At 50.5% G+C, this 15,760-nt stretch overlaps 1 protein-coding gene and 1 non-coding gene across 2 annotated transcripts in view; both read right to left on the minus strand.

The window, feature by feature from the left end:
• LOC144679649 (interleukin-8-like) overlaps window positions 1-15,528 on the minus strand; it is a 68,968-nt gene extending 53,440 nt beyond the window's left edge. Inside the window, exon 1 of the mRNA XM_078540251.1 lies at window positions 15,400-15,528. Within this exon, the coding sequence (XP_078396377.1) occupies window positions 15,400-15,463 (64 nt within the window). The 5' untranslated portion in view covers window positions 15,464-15,528. The remainder of the gene's footprint in view (window positions 1-15,399) is intronic.
• trnag-gcc (transfer RNA glycine (anticodon GCC)) lies at window positions 11,464-11,534 on the minus strand. The gene has a single exon. It is a non-coding gene; the product is annotated as a tRNA-Gly (tRNA).
• Window positions 15,529-15,760: the final 232 nt, after the last annotated feature.

The following is a 15,760-nucleotide window of genomic DNA, read 5'->3' on the forward strand; positions in this document are numbered from 1 at the left end:
TGGTTCTGTCTTCACAAAGGAGGACACAAATAACAAACCAGAAATGTTGGGGAACACAAGGTTTAGTGAGAGGGAGGAACTGAAAGAAATCAGTATGAGCACAGAAATGGTGTTGGAGAAATTGATGGGATTGAAGGCCGATAAATCCCCAGGGCCTGATTATCTACATCCCAGAATACTTAAGGAAGTGGCCCTAGAAATAGTGGATGCATTGGTGGTCATCTTCTGAGATTCTATAGATTCTGAAACAGTTCCTACAGATTGGAGGGTAGCTAATGTAACCCCACTATTTAAAAAGGGAGGTAGAGAGAAAACAGGGAATTATAGACCAGTCGGCCTGACGTCGGTCGTGGGGAAAAACCGAGAGTCCATTATAAAAGATTTAATAGCTGAGCACTTGGGAAACAGTGGCAGAATCGGACAGAGTCAGCATGGATTTATGAAAGGGAAATCATGCTTGACAAATCTACTGGAGTTTTTCGAGAATATAACTAGTAGAGTTGATGAGGGGGAGCCAGTGGATGTGGTTTGTTTGGAATTTCAGAAGGCTTTCGACAAAGTCTCACATAAGAGATTAGCGTGTAAAATTAAAGTGCATGGGATTGGGCGTAGCGTATTGAGTTGGATAGAAAATCAGGAACTATCTATTCCTGTTACTCAAAATGCATACCAAGAAAGTTGCAATGTATACAAGCTAAACAAGGAAAAATGTTTGAACAATGTCCCGGAATATTTACTGTCTCTACTGTGGTTAAGCACAAGCAGGTTGCTAAGTCTCTACTCCTTACTATTAATTAGATAGCTAAATCAGCCATGAAATAGAAGGAAAGAAATGTAATTGTCACATGTTGGGCATAATCCTTATATTCTGCCTAATCCTGACATATTAAAAGTGATAACTGTGGTTAATTCTGTCCTGTAGGGGGTGGTGTGTTTGCCAGTTTCACCTTTGACTTCTGAGCGGTTGGAATCGCTCCCACTCCCTGGGTTCGAGAGCTTGGACTTATTTGGGGGTTGTGTCAAAGTGCAGCAGACAACTGGTTTTGGTGCAAGAAAAAAACTAGGTTTATTGAAGTCACGAATGAATTTATAACATTAGGATTACACTGAGATTATACAGACCTACAAAGTACACTTAGTTAAGAATGGGGAACACATGGCATAACGAGGGAAAATCACGCTACTAATCCCTTTACCTTTGTCCCACCCCCAAAACCTAACTAAATTGAACTAGGAGAGGTCAGGAATCATACTCACTAACCAGGGTTCCTTGACAGTTCGAAATCCAGCCAGGTAAGCCGGTTGCAGTTTTGGGGTACGTTCTTTGTGTCCTCTGGGGCCTGCCGTCCCCATGTGGTCCTGGTCTGTGGAATCTGCGAAGGTTCTTCAGTTGGGTGGAGGGCGCGGTTGTGGGTGGTCGATCTTCGTGGAGGGCTGCGGTTGCGGCCTTGTTGTCTTCGGTTGAGCCTGCCACCCCATGCCCCTCACCGTGATGTTGCCTGCGGGCCTGCAAACCTCCAGATCTCCTCCCTCCGCTTGGCTCAGCTCCCTGTTTAAACTCTGTAAAACCGCTCCCAACTCTTCACTGCCCTGTGTCAGCTTTCAAAACTGCTCACCCTTCTGTGTCCCTGCCCAAAAACTGCCCACTTCAGATCTCCGGACCCAGTTATACTGTTTTTTTCAAATTTCTTATCTCAATCCAAATCAAGGTTAGTTCTTTGTTTGATTTTGGTGGGCTTCCCCAGGTGATTGTTGTCTCATTGTTTTTAATAGGCTTGCATGATGTTTATCATTGTCTTCCTGCTCCCGTAGCTAGTCTTGAAATGAAAGCCATTGTATGTGTGGAGTATTGATGGGTTCGCATAATTGCATTGATTGTGGTCTTCCTGCCCCTGTAGATAGTAGTGATTATTTATGCAAGATTTTGATGGGCTTTAGTTTCATGTTGATTGTTTTAAAGGGAAGAATGCGTATTCTGTGTCCCCTCATTGTCTGGTTTCAGGTAAAAGTCCAAAAGTCATATCCTTGTTGATGATATGAAAAATGTGGGAATTTTGAGAACCCTTCAGTCCAGAAAGAAACATGTCCTAAGAAAGAAGTGGAACCTTAAAGTGATAGCCCCACATAAACCCAGAAATTGTTCAGCAGATCATGTATTTGTAATCAGGCTGAATTAAAAGTGTTGAATAGTCATCTCTTGTTCTTCCATTAACCAATCGCAATCCAAATCTATACCGTGGGTTACCTATCACCGTCCGAGTCACGGTGAACCACAGCGAAGGAGGATCACCTATGGATCGGGGCTTCTTCACCAGGAGGATCCTGTTGAAGGCGTGCGGCTTCCAAGCTACGGAGATCTTCACCCTGCACGACTCCCGCAAAGGCGGTTATTTTGACGTGACGTTCAAGCAGGTGGCAGACTGCGTCCGGCTCCTGAGGGTGTTCGAGGAGAAGAGAGACCTGCCGGAGATGAAGATCCTGACGGCGGAGCCGCACTTTTCTCTGCCGTTGCAACGGGAACGTGAGGTGATGGTGCATGTGTACAACCCCTTCGTCCCTGTCGCCGACGTGGTCACCTTCCTCACCAGGTACTTCGATAAGGTGGGGAGCGGCACCGAGATTCGAGACGACTTGGGGATCTGGACAGGCAAACGCCTGTTTAAGGTCACGCTAAAGACCGATGGTAAGGGAGCCATTTTCCACCCTCCCTCCAGTTTCGCTATCGGGGGAAACCGGGGCTACCTGGTCTACGCTGGGCAACCCAAGCATTGTCGCTCATGCGGCAAGGCTGGTCATGTGGCGGCCAACTGCAGCGCCTCCCTCTGCAAGATCTGCAAACAGGAAGGGCACCAGACAAAAGACTGCAAACAGGCCAAGTGCTGCAACCTGTGTGGCGAGGCAAGTCACCTCTACAGGACCTGCCCCAAACGCTGCCGTACTTACGCACAGGCAGCCAAAGCCGACCAGGGGGAAGCAGAAGAAAGGTTCCGTGTCACTCCAACCACCAAGGCCCCCAGGGAGCTCAACGGGACAAAGGAGGACACAGAGAGAGACAAGGTGGAGAAAGAGATTGAGGCAACAGAGAGCCAATCAACAGCACTACCCCCTGAACCTCCCAGCCCTCAGGACAGCGAATCAATGGAGGAGGAGGCAGCAGTGGAAAAGCAGCAGGGGGAGTGGCGGACGGTGAAGAACAAGAAAAGTAAGAGGGAGCGAAGAAGAAGCAAAGGCGTTTCCCAGAGAAGCGGCAAGAGGCGTCTCCCATCCGACACGGATGACAAGGGCAGCAGCTCTTCGGATGATGAAGTGCCAGAGCGGCACCGACAGAAGAGGCGGCAAAGCTCCAGGGCGTTGGAGGACGAGACACCCGAGCTCCAGAAAATTGGAGACAACAAGGAGACCAGCGCACCCCAACTTTGCCTGCAACCTGAGGTGGCCAGTGCACCACAGCCCCTGGAATCTGGGAGCAGTGAGGCAATCATCGCACCCCAGCTCCAGGAAGCCGGGAACAGCAACACCCCAGAGGGGGTGAGTTTTGGAGAAGCTTCTCCAGCAAAGGTCATCTCAAAACCCGCCCTCTACGTGAACCTCCAGACGCCACCGGAGCAGAACACGGCCAAGGAGATCTACCTCAGCCCATCCAAAGTGAAGGAATTTGAGCTCACTACGGGTATGAAGGAGCAGACTAAAGGTCTGGGACTCTCAGAGACAGTGGGTTTGGTAGGAGAATAAATGCTTTAAAATGGGTTTAAAGATTGTATCCATAAATGTGCGTAGCATTAAATCTACTACGCGATGTGTTGCGACCTTGGACTACCTAGCCAAGGTCAAAGCTGACCTGTTGTTTCTGCAGGAGTGTGCGATACCGCACCTCAGCTCCTACAGGCAATGGTCACGATGGTGGTCCCACGGGCCATCGATCTGGTCGGGCGGAAACGACTCTCGTTCCTCCGGCCTGGGTATTCTGCTGCGGGGAGGCAACTTCACCGTCTCCGAGGTTAAGGAGGTGGTGGGCGGGCGACTCCTCGTAGCAGACGTAATGTACAAGAACGCTCCACTCCGGTTAATTAACGTGTATGGCCCGGCACAAGGGGCTGAGCGGCTGGAGGTTTTTCAGCAGCTCCCACTGCTGCTGGCGACCTCCAGGCCGGTCATTCTGGGCGGGGACTTCAACTGCATCATCGATGCGGCTGGACGATCCGGCAGGGCCGGAAGCAGATTGGACGCTACGTCCAGATCCCTGATGGAAACAGTTAAGGATGCCAAGCTGCACGACGTCTTCAGCAACCCTGCAGACGGAGCGCAGCGTAGATACACCTGGTCGCGGCCAGACGGGTCCATTCGTTCCAGGATAGACTTCCTGTTTGTGTCCCGTGCATTCACAGTCAGATCCACCGACGTCAAGCCGGTGTTCTTCTCTGACCACTGCCTCCTACTGGCGGACTGCCACTTGGAGACGGACCTGAGGGTGGGCAGGGGGGCATGGAAGCTAAATGTGCAACTGCTGACCCCAGAGAACATTGAGGAGCTCAAGAGGGATTACAAAGGTTGGAGAACCGTGAAACCCCTCTTTGAGTCCCTGACACACTGGTGGGAAGTGATCAAGGGAAGCATCAAGAGGTTTTTCATCCGCAAAGGCACCCAGAAAGCTAGAAAGGAACAGAGGGAAATGTCCCGACTCCAGAAAAAGATGCAGAATCTGCTCCGGCTGCAGTCGATGGGGGTCGATGTCAAGGAGGAGCTCCAAGAGGTGAAGGGCCAGCAAGCCTCGCACTTTGCCTCGGAGGCCTCCAAGATCATCTTCCGTTCCAGAGTCCGCTCCGTGGAGCAGGATGAGACGTGCTCACGTTTCTTCTTCCAAAAGGTACACAGAGAGCGCTCTGTGATCAGCAGCCTGAAGGAAGAAGACGGCTCAGTAAAGTCATCACGGTCCGACATTCTGAGGATCAGCAAATCCTTTTATGCCGGACTGTATGACGTGAAGCCCACGGACAGCACGGCCTCCCAGTCCTTCCTGTCCTCTATCACGGAGGTCTTAGACCACAGTACGCGGGAGAGCCTAGACAAACCGCTAACTCCTGACGAACTGACTAAGGCCCGCGAGTCCTTCGAGAAGAGTAAAACCCCCGGAAGCGACGGCCTGCCGGCGGAGTTGTATTCGGCTCTGTGGGACTTGATCGGCCCAGACCTGCTAGAAGTGTACGAGAGTATGCTCCTGGCCGGCAGCATGTCAGAATCCATGAGGAAAGGCATCATCACCCTCATCTACAAGCACAAGGGGGAAAGGGAGGAAATTAGAAATTGGCGACCCATTTCACTGTTGAATGTGGACTATAAGATTCTGTCCAAGGTCATCGCCAATCGGGTCAAATCCGCTCTGGAATTGGTGATTCACCCTGACCAGACCTGCTCTGTGCCAGGCAGGAAGATCTCTGACAGCCTGGCGCTGCTCAGGGATACGATTGCCTATGTACAGGACAGGGGTGTGGATACCTGCCTCATCAGCTTGGATCAGGAGAAGGCCTTTGACAGAATATCGCACACCTACATGGGGGATGTGCTCTCCAAAATGGGCTTTGGGGAGGGAATTCGAAATTGGATCCAACTGCTCTACACTAACATCAGTAGCGCAGTCTCAATCAATGGGTGGGAAACAGATAGCTTTCCGATTAAATCTGGAGTCAGGCAGGGCTGTCCTCTCTCGCCTGTCCTTTTCGTGTGCTGCATAGAACCCTTTGCCGAGTCCATCAGGAAGGATCCGGGCATAAGAGGAGTGACGATCCCAGGCAGTGGAGGCACTCAGGTAAAAGCCTCCCTGTACATGGACGACGTCGCCGTCTTCTGCTCGGATCCGCTGTCGGTGCGCAGACTGATGCACGTCTGCGACCAGTTCGAACTGGCCTCAGGAGCCAAGGTAAATCGTGGGAAGAGCGAGGCCATGTTCTTTGGGAACTGGGCTGACCGATCCTTTGTCCCCTTCACTGTCAGGGCTGACGGCCTGAAGGTGCTGGGGATATGGTTCGGAGGGACCGGGGCATGCGTTAGAAACTGGAAGGAGCGAGTGGCTATGGTGAAAAGGAAATTGGGCATGTGGGAGCGACGCTCCCTCTCCATTGCGGGTAAGAACCTGGTCATCAGGTGTGAGGTACTCTCGCTGTTGCTGTACGTGGCGCAGGTCTGGCCCATTCCACACTCCTGCGCGATGGCGATCACTCGAGCCATCTTCCGCTTTATCTGGAGGTCGAAAATGGATCGTGTCTGCAGGGACGCGATGTACAAGCCTCTAGATAAAGGGGGAAAAAACGTGCCCAACATCGCCCTCATACTGATGGCCACCTTTGTGTGTGGCTGCATCAAGCGGTGCGTAGACCCTCAGTACGCAAACACCAAGTGTCACTACGTGCTGAGGTTCTACCTGTCCCCGGTGTTGCGAAGGATGGGTCTGGCCACGCTGCCGCGGAACGCTCCAAGTAGTTGGACCGTGCCGTACCACCTGTCCCTGGTGGAAAAATTTATGCAGAAAAACACCTTTGACCACAAGTCCATCAGGCAGTGGTCAGCACGTAACGTCCTAGAGGCCCTGAGGGAAAAGGAGAGGGTGGACCCTGTGGGATGGTTCCCCGAGCAGACTGTCAAAGTCATTTGGCAGAATGCCTCATCGCCAGAACTTTCCAACAAGCACCAAGACGTAGCTTGGCTGGTGGTGAGAAAGGCCCTCCCCGTCAGATCCTTCCTACACGCCAGGAGTCTCACCCCCTCTGCACGTTGCCCTCGAGGTGGCTGTGGTGGGGAAGAGACCGTTGTTCACCTCCTTGTGGATTGTGCCTTTGCAAAGAAAGTCTGGAGAGAGATGCAGTGGTTGCTGTCGAGGTTCATCCCGAGCAGTTCTGTGACACAGGACTCTGTGCTCTACGGGCTGTTCCCAGGGACACACACCGAGACAAACATCGACTGCAGCTGGAGGATCATCAACTCGGTGAAAGACGCGCTTTGGTCTGCCCGAAACTTGTTGGTCTTCCAGCACAAAGAGTTGTCCCCGACCGATTGTTGCGGACTAGCACAATCCAAAGTCCAGGACTACGTGCTGAGGGACGCACTAAAGCTTGGGGCAGCTGCCGCAAAGGCGCAATGGGGAAGGGTCGCTGTCTAAGACCTTTCTACCACAGCGCACCGAGAGACTGGGAACTGTTTAGAGCCCCTCGGGCTGTACAGATCAAAAGGAAAGGCTGTAAATGATTGTAATATTGTTTGTACTGATGCACCTGGTGATACATTTTGTAAAAGTTTAACCTGGATTGTACCCTTGTAATGTTGTTTTTGAAATGGTTTTGAATGTGATTGAAGATTTTTTATGAATAAAGTATATTTTTACAAAAAAAAAAAAAAATCTCTTGTTCTTCCATTTATATTCAAGGACAGTAAACACACTAATACTTTAAATAAGCAAATCTAAGGACAAAGTTAATCTTTTGCATTGAAGTATGGACTACAGAATCTTTTTACACATTCATGAGTTACTCATATGCAAAATTATTCCATTTTAGTGAACTTCAACTAATTTGCAATTTTACTAATTGCCAAGGATTGATTCAGTTAATACTCTAAAAAAAAAATTTGGATCATTTGTGACTGAATTAATCTAATGTAATGTTACTATGGCTCATTAATACTGCAAAAGTAAGTATAAAGGAATATATAAAGTAGGAACTGTGTCCTTGTGAAGCGAACGCTAAGCCAAGAAAGAGACATTTCAATTATAGCTCAAGTGAAGGTTGGCAAAATGAAACACCCGTTGGGTAGAATTTTCAGGTGGGTGGGTGGCTGCGATTGGCGGGCCAGGGAGCTGCCAGGGAACGGACCACCGACCGTGATCGGCCCCCAACTAGCCAATTTAACGGTCAGCCAGCAACAAATGTGGGCTGAAAGGCTCAGCGCTGCCAGGGTGGGGGTGGGAGGAGGGCGAGCACTGAAGTCTGTGTGGGTGCGGGGAAGTGCGCGTTGAAAGCTCCCTGAAGGCAGAGAGCTGCCTCAGGGAGCTGAAGAATTTTAAACCATGAAATCAAGATTTGAAGCTGCAGAGAGAAATGTCCTCACATCAGATTCACTCACATGAAAATGTAGACGATGAAAATTCTGTCCAAACAGTTTTATTATTTTTAATTAATAGCAGAAACCTCATCCCGCCCTTGGATGAGGTTTCATCAAAAGGGCAAAGTCCACCTGGCAGATTCGCCTGCCCACCAACCCTAACGTTGGACGGGCAGTGAAAAATCGCCATCAATTGCTACTTTAATGGCTTTAATAGGCCTCCTAATGGTCGACGGGTGCGCTGCTGACTCTCAGGTGTGCCCGCCGACCAAAATATCACGCGAGTGCACGATGGCATCGGGATGCTCAACCGACGCCATCGCGTTATTTCATGCTCGAGCATGTCGGGCACGTGCCCGCATGTCAAGCAGAAAATTCTACCCATTCAGTCAAAACTTTTAAATGAGTGAAGTCCCTGGAGCGAAGTGAAAGTTGCTATATGTACATATTAGAGAGGTGCGGGTGGTATTAAACTCTCTTCACATTGATAATAGTCCATAAAAATGCAATTGCTATAATAATAAAATTAAATGCTGTATTCTTCTATTTCTTGCCACACTTTGGTGATTCGTGGCTCAGTTGGTAGCATTCTCACCTCTGGGTCAGAACGTTTTGGCTTTAAGTCCCACTCAATCATCCCAGGTTTGCACAAAGTGCGGTAGCGGGCAGGAAAAAGGACGTTTTACCGGCTGGCTGCAATGGCTGGTTTTCACGCCATATTGTCCCATTCCCGGCATTAATAACGAATTCCCGGGAAATATGCTGGATCGCTGGCGGGGCTGGCTCTGATTCACCTGCCCCCCCGTTAGCCCAGGCCTTCAGTAATCCAGGCCCCATATTTAAAGGGCGTCCCTGCACAGAGCTAGCTCTCTCTAAGGGATCAGAAGCTGCTGCAAAGTCATGGCTGCCAAAGGGAGGAAACATGCTGCCCCCAAATTTAGCGACACTTCCCTTGGCACCGACTGGGCTGCCATGAAGTCCTCTACCCCCGCTCTGTGAAGGCCATCATGCAAGATCACCAATCCAGCATGGGAGGCAGTGGCAACGGTGGTCAGCGCCAATGCCTTGCAAAAGAGGACAGCCACCCAGTGTCAAAAGAAGATGAATGATTTCCTTCCTTCCGCCAGGTTAAGTCACTCTTCTCATCACTCTCAACTCACACACTCTCAAACCCATCACACATCCACAGGGATCTCACTCACTGCCAGTTCAAGGGACATCACCATTCACACTCACACACACCCACCTTCATCTGCCCTGCGGATTGTGTCCTCATCCCATCCATGGCACCGCTCACCACCCACACATGCCAGGCATCCTTATCATCTGGCCTGGCAGGCAGCTTGCTTTCACTCTCTCCATCTGTCTTCATGCAGAACAAGATGGCACACCACAAGAGGGAGAGGTCGCAGACTGGTGGTGGAATAACTGACCTCAAGGTCCTGACAGACTTTGAAAATAGAGTCATCCAGCTGGTTGGCGATGACTGGGACCATTCCTGTGCTGACGGTGAGGTTAGCAGTGCTCAACCAAGTGAGGATCCAGCAGTGCAACATCCTTCAGACAACCATACTGTGAGCAAGGTCCCCTGTCTGATGACACCCTGATTGAAGACCTATCTCAGCGCTCATCCACACCTTCCAGCAGCGCAGAGACACATAGCTCAGTGGGGCCTAGTTTTAAAGTAGCCTCGGGGTCACAATCTGGTGAACACATCACACTGACTGATCCACAACAGGCGGTGACGGCGGCAGGTACTTCCCAGGTTTCTGGCACTCAGAGGACTGTTGGAGGCCAGAAATCTACAGAGTCTGAATCAGATGAGCTGCGTCTGGACTTGGTCATACCTCAGTTGCTGGAGCTGCAAAGACAAGCTTGGGAACATCAGGAAGGGGTGTCCACTGCACCCCTCAGATTGCAAGGCACGATGGAGGAGTCCGTCTGCCTTCAGTCTGAGGTGATAGCTCCAGCATGCCAACGCACTGAGGTCAACACTGGTCGGATGGTGGCTGCCATGGAGACCTTGGTCCAGGACATTGGCCCTGCACTGCTGCGCAGGCTGAACTCCATTGCTGATGCCATAGCTAGCCTCCAACAGTGTCAACGCAAGAGGGTGCAGGGCAGCTCAATCTCACTCCAGCTTCCCCTTCTCGTCAAGGAGTCAGCCTGGGGCCCTCGAGCACCCATAGGGAGGAGGATCAGCAGGTACAGAGCCTGGGACCACCCACCCAGGTGACTCCGGGAGTGTCTGACCCATCCGAATCCACTCCCTGTGACATCAGCAGCTCCAGCTCCACAGGCTGAGGAGGGTGCCACTGCCACACAGCAGGACTCCCTTAACCGTCCACTGCCTGGGCCTGTTGAAGGCCAACTTGGCCAGGCCCAGGAGCAGGTTCACAAGGAGGTCCTCCTCCTTCCCGGCCCCCCTTTGCACTGGGTGTCCGTAGATCAGGAGCATGGGACTGAAGTGCAAACAAAACATCAATGAAAGGCTTTTTAAATAACTGAAAAGGGAGTGCAGCCTGTAACACCCTATGTAGACATGGTCCATGGACTCCACCGCAAAAGTAGCAGGTACCTTGGGAGTCCGTGAACCGACACATCCTAAGATTATAGGGGACTGCTGCATGCAACACCCTCCACCCCCAGTCCCTGATGAAATGGGGGAGGACACCCCAGTAGAGGGCCCACCATCTGGGGACCTCCGCTGCCAGACGGCAACAAGGCACGCCAGGGCGTGTTCAGGTGGCGGGCGAGGGCAAGGAATTGAAGGGTGTGCAGCAGCAGCCCGTACAGGAAACCCCTCCGTACTGTACTAAAGGACACGGAGGGCATTTCCGCGAGGAGACTCAGGTTGTGGGGCACCGGCTCCCGAGGGAGGGTTTGGGGCTTGGGGCCAATGTGGAATTCTGTCCAAACAGGGGTGTGCTCAGACGGAGACCACCGCACACCTGCACCACCTCGAGGCCCAGTATAACGTCGGGGCCGAGCACGACCGTCCTGAGGCCTTCAATGGCATTGGCTGCGAGCCAGACGTCCACGGACGCGCGACACACCAACTCCTGTGGAAGCATCCAGTCACCGAAACAGATGGAGGGGAGGATTCCTGAGCAGCAGCTCTGACAATAGCCACTACTCCTGACGGCAGAGAGCTACGTCACGAGATGACCATGTTCCAGCCTTTGATCAGGTCCTGGTAAAAGTCGGGCAATGCCTGCAAGTAGCCACGAAGGCCCCTCAGGTCTCCCCATTTTTCCCAATGCTTTAACTTACAAGCCAACGTTGCAGTATGAACCTGTCAATGACATTGAGTAACTCCTTCAGGACACAGTCGTATTGCGAATAACAGTGGAGGGAGAAATTAAAGGATTGTCTTGCATTGGCTGGGAATCAAACCCAGGTCCCCCACATGGCAGGCGAGAATTCTACCACAGAACCACCAATGCAACTGCACCACTTCACTATGCGTGTTAATCATTTATATACAATGTTCACTATGGTAAATAAACTCCCAATTCTGTCTCCCTGTCTCTGGCTCCTTGTTCTGATGAGCAGTGTTCATTTCACTCAGTTGTGAAACCTTGGTTCCTGCACAAGATAAAGTCAGGTATCTCAGTCCAGAGTGTCTTCCCTGTTCAGTGTGTAATCCTCAAACCAAAGTGATGGTTTGGCTTCACTCTCACTGGACACATTACTGATGCCTGCAGCTCGATGGTGCTTGTCATTGCTGCCAGAATGTTGTGGGCAGGGATAACTCTGTGTGCTCTCAGCACCTTTTAGGTGTGGCAGGCCCCCCATCTCTTCAGCATTTGTGACTGGTGACGCTGTGCTCCTAAAGGGGTCAGGTGCTGAAGGCGGACAAATGATCAGATGCATTTAAAAGTTTCACGGCTGTGTCTCCATGATCACAGGGCGCAAGCGAGCTGCCCTCAGCCAGACAAGAGTCAGACATTCTCAGAGGCTATGTGAAAATCTATGGAGTAGTCCCACTGGATGTCATTGTCATCCTCCTGGAATCTAGCAACTATTGGGGACTCCGCTGCGTCTCCATGACATGAGCCTAAGCAGAGGGTAGATGCGCTGCCATCAACCACACAGGGGTCAAATGTTCACAGATGGAAGGGGAGGATGTCAGGACTGTCCTCACTACATCTAATCGTCATCCTCCACAAATCTTGCGTCTATCAGGGCTTCCCGAGCGTGCCTGCCTCGTCTGGCCCATTTGATGGCCTCATCTCCACATCCTCGCCTTCAAGGACCTCATCATTGTTAATCCTCTTGACATCCTCCTCATTGGAGGATATGTGCAGCTCCTCCATCTCCTCCTCAGCCAGGTCCTCTCCCCTTTGCAGTGCCAGGTTGTGGAGTGTGCAGCAAGCTACAGTGATGCGTGACACCCTCTGGGGACTGTATTGCAGTGCTCCACTGGACCTGTCGAGACACTGGAAGCTAATTTCCATAAATGCTCCACCAAAGTCCGGGATGCAGCGTGAGCCTGGTTATACCGTCTCTCTGCTGCAGTCTGAGGCTGCCGCACGGCTGTCATCAGCCTCGTCCTCTGTGGGTAGCCCTTGCCCCCGAGGAGCCATCTCTGCAGCCTCTGTGGACCTCGGAAGATGTCGGGGATCTGAGACCTGCTAGGGATGTAGGACTCGTGGATGCTCCCTGGGAATCATGAGCAGACTGTAGAATGCATTTGTGGTGGTCGCACACCAGCTGAGCATTCAGTGAGTGAAAGCCCTTGTGGTTGATGTAGTTTCCTGCTTGTTGCCATGGAGATCTAAGTGCCACATGATGCAGTCAATGGCACCCTGCACCTGTGGGAAGCCAGAGATCTGCGCAAATCCCAGCGCACTTGTTTCCTGGCTTTCCTGATCCCGGGCGAAATGCACAAATTTGTGTGTCTTTGCAAAGATGGCATCTGTGATCCGGATACACTTGGACGTGAAGGCTTGTGAGACCCTGCACAGGTCACCTGTGGAGCCCTGGAAGGAGCCACTGGTGTAAAAATTGAGCGCAGCAGTCACTTTCATGGCCATGAGCAGTGGACACCCTCCATGTCCCCGTGGCACTAGATCCTGCAGCAGGTGGCATATGTGACCGACCAGATCCTAGACATGTGCAGCCTTCAGTGACACTGATTCTCGGTCATCTGCAGGAATGACAGGTGCCATCTATAGACCCTGGGTCAAACGAGGTGCCTATGAGCGATGGCTTGCTGTAGATCTTCAGTTGCATGTGCAGCAGGCCCTCCTGCCCCTTCATCTTGAGGGAGTTGCTCCTCCCTTGGCCGAGCCAGGTGCCTTCGCTGCTCTCTTCTTCTTCTCTGGCCTCTAGTCAGCCATGTTGGAGTTAGCATTGGTGTACGAAGAACCTCTCTTGGTTAAGTCTGAAGGTCCCTTCACACATGCAGGAGAGTGTTGGTCACCACTTGGATGGCCAGTGTGTAGTGTATTCATTGGCTGTCTGAAACTCCACCCACCTTCACCCCACTTCTCTTGACCGATTGGCAGCAGCTTTGCCCACAGGGCTGCATGCTGTGCTCTCAGCTCAGGTGCAGGCATTCTCCTAACCTGCACTGCAAGGCTGCACTGTTAGCTTGAACCATGATGGATACTGGACCAAACCTCAATAAAAACATTGCAAGGGCCAGTGACTGCGCCATGGCTACCTTTCACAAGGGGATTGTACAACTTGCCCAGTCGGCCAATTGCTCTGCTGCCTCCTAAAATGCACATTAATTTGCAGCCTGCGCCCAAGGGTTAGAAGGTTGTGGGTTTGAGCCACTCCCCAGAGGCTTAAGTGCGTAACCTATATTGATACTTCAGGGCAGTACTGCAGATGTTCTGCATTATCAGTGGGGATGCCTTTCAGATAAGATAGTCCTATCTGCGCTCTCAGATAAAAAGTGTAAAAGGTCCCACCGTGCTATTTGAAGAAGAGCAGGGGAGTTCCCCTCGTGTTCTGATCACTGTTTATCCCACAGCTAAAACCACGGAAACAGATTTGGTTGAAATTTGACTGGTAGTAGTGCAAATGTGTAATGGCACATTGTCAGCTTGCTTTAAACCCCAACCGCGTTTTTCTTCCATTAAAGTCAATACAATCGGGGGTTAAAAAGAGCATCCAGTACAATATCACCAGTTTTGTGCCCCGCCAAAGTAGAATTTTACCCCTATTATCTGGTCATATAGAGTAAGTCATTGTTTTAACTTGTAGTTGCATTCCTGGAAAAAAAAAATATATAGCACCGGGCGCTACTGTTTTGGGTGCAGAGCTCTTTCCGGATTCGCCTGGTGACCCGGTGCCTGAGGTGGAGCGGGTCTCCGAGCTGCTGCCACCCTCTGACCCAGAGTCCTGGGAGGTGACCAGAGAGGACAACTCTGGCCGTGATCCTGGAGGTGGGATCGAGGCTGGGGTAGAGCCAGCTTGCGGCACCGGATCAGCCCCCGTACTCAATGTGGGGGAGGAGTCGGAAGCTGGAGGCGATGACCTGGAGGAGGATGGGATGTTGATAGCGAACACCGCCGATGACCTTGAGTTGTTGGAGCCAGGTGAGGAGACGGGGGTTTTGGTGCCCGTTGTTGACTGCCCCCTCATCCCCTTGGGGAGCTCCGGGACTTTATTGTGGGCAATCGCGGTTTTTAAAAATGATTGTTTATTTCACATCTATTTATAGTTATATATATATATTTGAACAAAGTTCAAACCAATTTTTACTTTAAATCACATTCTCTCCCCTGTCTCTTTGGAAAGACAGCCTAGAGTCAGTCTGTTATCAAGAGTTTCAGAAAGAAATATTACAGTATGAAAACAAAACTAACTAGTGTTGACGTGAATCACGTTTACTGAAGTAAAAACATGGGATAACGCATTCCCTTGGATTTAACTCTAATTTTCCAGTTCGTTTTAATTTGACATATTCTCTGCCATGATACACCTCTTAATATTACTCTATATTGTTCAATGGCCCATTCAATCTACAATGCATATTTTTGGTTAAAAAACATACTTATCTCCAGCCCCGGAGCACAGGTATTCACCTGTGTAATATATCCCTGACAGCCCTTAGCTCTGTATTTGATGTGTGCTCACTCAGATCACCCATTGCTGATGTTTTTCCTACTGAAAATGAGTTTCTTCTCTATTGGTATTCTTTATGAATTTTTATGCTAACTGGATGAAATAACTGTAAATGCTGACTATTTTTAGTAGTAAACAATTAAACAATTTACAACAAGTGAAGTATGTATACATATGAGTATGACTTTAGATTCCATATATCTACGATGGAGTTTGATCATTTCTTACCTTGTGTGGAAGCCATGTAAAGCACAAAGAGAGTGAGGATGGTGAGAGTAACTTTGCCGTCCATTGTCCTTCACTATATGTTGTTCGTTATCTCCTTGTTGCTGTGTTGCTATGCTGTTGCCGTATCTCTCTGATCCCACTACTCAGCTGCTGTATTTATGCAGCAAATAGGGTGAATCAACATTGGGTGATCACATTGTTTGGAGTTTCCTAGCAATTACGTGAACACCAATGACTGACAGACTATATAAACTGATGGCTGTAAATGACCAACCACTTGGACCACCAATCCATATTGCATGAAGGATTTTTGTTGGCACAAATCATGTTTCCATTCCAGCCCTTGTAGATCCAAAGCCGC

Source organism: Cetorhinus maximus, chromosome 1 (genome assembly GCF_964194155.1).
Source record: "Cetorhinus maximus chromosome 1, sCetMax3.hap1.1, whole genome shotgun sequence".
In the NCBI taxonomy this organism is placed as follows: Eukaryota; Metazoa; Chordata; class Chondrichthyes; order Lamniformes; family Cetorhinidae; genus Cetorhinus; species Cetorhinus maximus.